The 6,470-nt window shown below is 57.7% G+C and overlaps 1 protein-coding gene across 1 annotated transcript; it reads right to left on the reverse strand.

Annotated features, from left to right (window-relative positions):
- Window positions 1-1,679: 1,679 nt before the first annotated feature.
- LOC109755947 (uncharacterized) lies at window positions 1,680-4,986 on the reverse strand. Its single transcript, XM_020314824.4, has 2 exons — window positions 2,298-4,986; window positions 1,680-2,211 (listed from the first exon to the last, which is right to left on the reverse strand). Exons 1-2 carry the CDS (start codon window positions 4,945-4,947, stop codon window positions 1,850-1,852), a joined length of 3,012 nt encoding a protein of 1,003 aa, XP_020170413.2. The 5' UTR covers window positions 4,948-4,986; the 3' UTR covers window positions 1,680-1,849.
- Between the last annotated feature and the right edge of the window lie 1,484 nt (window positions 4,987-6,470).

A 6,470-nucleotide genomic window follows, 5' to 3' on the forward strand; every position in this document is an offset into this window, starting at 1 on the left:
CATATTCTTTACTGTTTATCATTCCACACGTGCATATGAGTTTTTCACTGAATCACATATTCCAACATCGTAGCAGTTATAGCATGAAATATAAACTCTTAGTTATGAAATCGGAAATATAATAATACACTATTATTGTCTCTAGGGCACATTTCCAACACATGGTGGCTTCCTCTTGTTTTTCTAGGGTAGGTCATACTAACATGTCAAAGCATGATTGAGCACCTGTCTTCACAAGATTCCAATATGTTGCCTCGAAGTGTGGGACTAGCACTATAAGTCCACAAACTTCATGCCGGATTGTCCTATTTATTGTGTCTCAGGGTCTTGTGACAAATTATAACACACACAAAGAGGATATATAGTTCAGATGAATCATCGCTTTTTAGAAAAGCTAGCGGTAGACATTTCTAGGCTTACCGAACAGGGGACTCATCAAATCGCGTGAATTGGGTCAGAACAACTTATCCTTTTGTGTGTTATACTAATATGGGTACACTATGGGGTGTGAAGAGGCTAAGGTAACACCATAACTTTAAAGTGGACATAAATTGGGGGCAACGAAAGGGCGATGAAAACTAGCCTGGAGAGAATGGGTGAGAAAGAGAGGGGAAAGAAATAAAATACAATAAGTACACATGAATGCAATGAAAACATTAAAAATTCAAATTTACATACCCAATAAAGTTTTTCAAAAAATAGCTGGATTATAAGCCGAGTACTTTATATCGGCCACTCGACTTACATTTAGTGTGAGTCGGGCACCGTTATGGCCACACTCGGCTTATAGGGTATGCCGTCACGGAGCAGTCAACCACCTCTGTGATGGCCATGTGGCAGAGAACTATAATGGGTCTTTCTGTAAGTTGAGGTCTTTCTGGGATATATGTCGAGGAGCATATGTAAGCTGATGTCGTTTAGAGCCCTACTCGGCTTACTGTTAGCTAAGCCGTGTTTTCTTTTCTATTTTGCGCTCTTTAGTTTTTACTTGGCTTACCCTAACCTAAGCCGAGTACGTGATAAAAGACACCCGGCTTATACATTGACACTTGGCAACGTGTGTTTATCCTGTAGTATTAGATCAGAAACCGACGGCAGCCCAGAATTCGACTGTCCCGAATTGAGAATTCAGTTGACTGGCATGTAGCTGGTCCCTAACATTGGAGATATAGAGTCATCCTGATGTAATCCTTCTTTGCCTGAAAGCAATGGACGTATGCATAAATTGGATGTGTATCATTATATGCTTGTATCACTTTATGCAATATCTTGAGTCAATAAAACATTGATAGTCCTACATCTACGGGCTGGTATAGAAATTTCCTAACTAATCCCCCACCCCCCCGCCCCTCCTCCGTGTCAGGGGGTGGGCCCCTTCCTCCCCATGTCTACATTCACAATCCTTCACGTTTGTCATTACGTTAACAGGATTGCTAGATCCTAGACAACTAAGACTTTAACCAAGTCTCAGTTGATGCTATATTCTTAAGATCTTATGTGAAGAACCATACAAAAATTTCTTTTAGATTTCTTTTATTTTTATATGTTCTTTTACTTGATTATAAGTCCCATTTGTCTGAAATCTAGCCACACCCTTACGTTAAACCCGTAATTATATGTAGCATTGCGCATAAACACATCCTTTATCGAGAGGGCAAATACAATACCACAGTGATAGTGTCACGAACGCTTGAATGCAAACGGTTAAAGCTCACTCAGGGTAGTGGTAGTATGGTACACAAAATGCACATGACACGAGCGCTGTTTTGTAGGTTAACTACGCGGTACACCGTACAGCTAGCACGTATAATTTGTGCTAGAGCACCGTACAGCTAGCACCGTACACCATCTACGGCACTAGCTTCTTCGCCGCCGGTTTCCGGCTGGGCTTGGGCCTGGCCTCCTGCAGCATGGACAGCACGTCCCTCATCGACGGCCTGTCCTGCGGGCACCGGCTCGTGCACAGCAGCGCCACCCGCAGCACCAGCGCCATCTCCTCCCGCGCTGCCTCGCTGTTGCTGCTGATGTGCTCCATCACGTCGCGCAAGCCGCCACCGCCGCCGGCGACCTTGGATCTCACCCAGTCCACAATGTTGCTGCCCTCCCCGTACTCCGCCTCCACCGACTTCCGCCCCGTAAGAATCTCCAGCAGCACCACGCCGTAGCTGTACACGTCGCTCTTCTCGTCCACGCGCAGTGTGTACGTGTACTCTGAGAAAAACACTGAGAGGTTAATGGCGACGACGACGGCATTGATCAGCATCGGTCGATCGAAGCATGCGCGAGTCTCTGCTCACCTGGTGCAATGTAGCCGAAGGAGCCGGCGACGACGGACATAGGCACCGCGTCCTGGAGAGCCTTGGCGACGCCGAAGTCGGCGACGCGGGCCTCCATGTCGGCGTCGAGGAGGATGTTGCTGGGCTTGAGGTCGCGGTGAGCCACCGCGGGCAGGCAGTCGTGGTGGAGGTAGCTCACGCCTTGCGCCACGCCCACGGCGATTCTGTACCGCGCGTCCCACTCCGGGCGCGCCTTCGGCGTCTTTCCCGCGGTGGCGCCGTGCAGGAGCTCGTCGAGGCTGCCGTTGGGCATGTACTCGTAGAGCAGCATCGTCGTCTCGCCGTTTGTGCACACCCCGAGCAGCCGAACGATGTTGCGGTGGCGGAGGTGCCCAAGCATCTCCACCTCGGCGAGCACCCTCTCGTTGCCGTCGCCGCCGTCTTGTGTGTCCGTTTGCTTCGCCGCGTCATCTGCGGCTGTCTCCTTTTGCGTCGGCGCTTGCCACAGCTTCTTCACGGCGATGACCTCGCCATTCGGCATCTTCGCCCGGTACACCGTTCCCGACGACCCGGCGCCGACGATGCCGTCGCTCCCCTCGACGCACCGTGCCACGTCGTCCGCTGTGAAGCTCAGCCTCTGAAACGCGGTCATCCTCCACGGCCCGACGACTACGTCAGGGCGTGCCCCTCCCGCTCCGCCGCTGCTCGCCGCCACCGAGTCGTCCTCCAGACATTGCAGCCAGCGCGCGGTGAGCGCCAGCACCACCATCCCGGCGAACGCCACTGCCACGGCTGACACCCACATTGCAGCGGTGTGGCGCGCTGAACCGCCCTCGCCGGGGTTCGGCGACCCCGAGGGCGTCCCAAGCGGTGCTAAATGGTTGAAAGACACGTCGAAGGTCTCCAGCGTAGTACAGTTGGCGACGCCCGGCGGGATGCTGCCGGTGAGGGCGTTCCAGGAGAGGTCCACCTCGGTGACCGACGGCAGCGCCGCGAGCACCGCTGGGATCTCGCCACGCAGGTTGTTGTGCTGCAGCCTCAAGCTCACCAGCCGCTTGCAGCTGCCAATGTCACCGGGGACCGCGCCGCTCAGCTCATTCCAGGCCAGCTCCAGCCTGTACAAGTTTGCGCACCCGGAGGTGCCAAACGGCGGGATTTCGCCGTCCAGCGCGCACTTGCTCGCCGCCAGGACTTGGAGCTTCGGTGCCCGCCACGTATTGCTAGGAAGAGTACCGCCGATCGGGTTGCCGGAGACGTTGAGGTACTCTAGTCTCGGGGAAATGACCAGATCAGCCGGGATGCCGCCGGTGAGCTCGTTGGAGCTCAAGTCCATGTACGTCAGGTTCTGCACCGCGCCGAAGCCGGACGGAATCGTGCCGGAGAGCCGGTTGGACTCGAGCCGGACGCGCCACAGCGACGAGCAGTTGGCGAGGCTCGCCGGGATGGCGGAGTCAAATCGGTTGGCGAAGAGTATGAGGCGGAGGAGACGGTGACCGGTGCAGAGTCCCGACGGGATCGGGCCGGAGAGGGAGTTGGTCGACACGTCCAGGCGAGCGAGCCGCCCGCTCGTACCGAGCGACTCCGGCAGCCTCCCGACGAGTGAGTTGTTCCACAGTTGCAGCACCTCGAGGTTGGGAAGCTCACCGATCGTCGCCGGGATCGTGCCGGAGAGGAAGTTGCTCATGAGGTTCAGCGTCGTGAGATTCGCGAGCTCGCCCAGACCGGCGGGTATAGCTCCGGCAAGGTGGTTATCCGACAGGTCAAGAACCTGCAGCACTCGGAGGCGCGACCACAGCGGCGGTATCGCGCCGGCTAGCCTGTTCTTGAATAGAAACAGAGATTCGAGCCGCGCGAGCCCGCCAAGCTCCGGCGGAAGCGGGGCGGACACATTTGCCGCGGCGATGTCGAGGTACTGGAGCTGCGTTAGCCCACTGAACTCCGCTGGTATGCCACCATTGTAGCCATTATACCCGATCTCAAGGTGTTCGAGCAGCTTGAGCTCGCCGAGCTGCCTCGGCAGCCGCCCCGAGAGGGCGTTCCCGGCGAGATGCAGGAAGCGTAGCTGCCGAAGCTGCCCAACCTCGACCGGAATGCTCCCATTGAAGAAACTGCCCCCGAGGTTGAGGTGCTCGAGATTCTGGAGCTCCCCGATGCCGCGGGGAAGCTGGCCCACGAAGCAGTTGCTGTAGGCGTTGAGGACGGCGAGGGAGCCGAGCCTGGCAATGCCGTCGGGGAAGGTGGAGTTGAAGAAGTTGTGGCTGATGTCAAGCTTCACAAGACGACGGAGCAAGAACACCGCCGGCGGGAGCTCCCCCGTGAAGGCGTTCCAGCTGAGGTTGAGCGAAGCCAGCGTCGGCGCGAGCAGCGCGGCGGCCGTGGGGGAGACGGTGCCGGATAGGTTGCGGCGAGACAGATCGACCCCGACGACGTCGCCGGTGGCCGCGTCACACACGACACCAGGCCATGCGCACCACGGAGGGGAGAGCGACCGGGTGGCGCCTGCGGAGGCCGCCGCGGCGTAAGTCCATGGACTGAGCGCGCCGGCCGGGTCGTTCAGGGAGGACTTGAGAGAGAGAAGAGCGAGCAGCGGGAGCGGCGCGGACGACGCGGCGGTGATGGTGAGGAGGGGAAGCAGAAGCAGGAGGCCATGGAAGGGGACCTGTGCGGCCATGGTGGTGGAGGTGTCGGCGGTGTGAGGAGGGGAGGCGATGGTAAAATGGAGGAAGGAAAGGTAATGGCGGTGTCGCACTGGTGCATGCACATCATGATGAGAGGCTCGGAAGGAGGAGGAGGAGGTGGTGGTGGAGGACAGGGAGAGTGGAGTGGAGAAGAGAGAGCGCGCGGTGGTGATGATGGCCATGGTCGGGCGGTCCTGGCTTTGCATGCAAGAAAGAGACGACTTTGCCTGCTGCTGGAGCAGCAGCCGCCATTGCTCTAGCTTTTTTCATGTGGCATACACATACCGCGCCAGCTTGCCAGTGGTTATGGTGCTCTTATGGTTATTATACCGCGCCAACTTGCCAGTGGTTATGGTGCTCTTATGGTTACTACTAGTCCTGGCCATGGGCAGCCCGGCCCGAAAAAGCCCGACCCGGCCCGACCCGACGCCGCTCCCGGGCCGGGCTCGGGCCTAGATTTTGAGCCCGAAGACCGGGCCGGGCCGGGCCCGGGCCCATCGTTTTCACGTTTTCTTGAAAGACGGGCCGGGCCGGCCCGAAGCCCGACGGGCTTTTACGTGTTCGGGCCGGGCTCGGGCCCAGAAAACAGGCCCGATGGCCGGGCCGGGCCAGGCTCGGGCCTGGGTTTTTTGCGTCGGGCTTGGCTAGGCCCGGCCCGGCCCGAGGTATTGCCAGGTATAGTTACTACTAGGGGTTGGGGCGCGCCCGTGCCGCCCCTCTTGAGGCAGTCTTGCGTTTCAATTTTATCTAAGCACATTAAAAAGGCTACTTGGGTTCTGATCTCAGCTTGGTTATGCATCCAGTGGACCGTGTACATCAACATTAACATATTTTAGTAGAAGAAGATTAATTCAAAGATACAAATAGGCTTACTAACATATTCAAAATCACTCGTACTGTATCATTATGTGAGGACTATATAAGAGCATCTCCAACAGCCGCGCTAAACAAGCGTCGCGCCGCAAATTTGGCCATTTTAGCACGCGCGCAATCGGTAGAGTGGCTCCAGCGGGCGTGCAATAACCGCGCGCGCGGCACATAGAGTTGGGCGCGCGGTCCGAATCGCCAACGCGCGCTGTGTATTTGGGGCGCCCGCTTTCGCGCGTGGCACACACGAGCGCTCGCACCGCACTCTCTCCTCCGCGCCACCTTCGCCCCGTGAGCACCAACACCGGCGAACCGGACCTGATGCACGCACGCGCCGGCGCCCCCTCACCCCATCCTACAGCCGCGACCCCTCCACCGCCGGCGCCGCCGCCGCAAACCCTAGCGCAGGGAGCGTTGGCCTCGCCTCCGCCGGAGCTCCTCTGAGCATCGGCCTCGCGCGCGGACTCTTCATGCCGCCGCGGATGACCTCGGTGGCGGGTGGCGTCGCGCCGGCGCCGCCCCGTGCCCCCCTCGAAGCTCCCAAATGCGGCGCGACCGAAGAAGGGCAAGACATCCGCAAAGAAAAACAAGGTGGCGGACGGCTCCCGCACCTCGAAGGCGTCAAGGAAGAAACTTGCAGGGCGTGTGA

This window comes from Aegilops tauschii, chromosome 7, assembly GCF_002575655.3.
Source record: "Aegilops tauschii subsp. strangulata cultivar AL8/78 chromosome 7, Aet v6.0, whole genome shotgun sequence".
Classification (NCBI taxonomy): Eukaryota; Viridiplantae; Streptophyta; class Magnoliopsida; order Poales; family Poaceae; genus Aegilops; species Aegilops tauschii.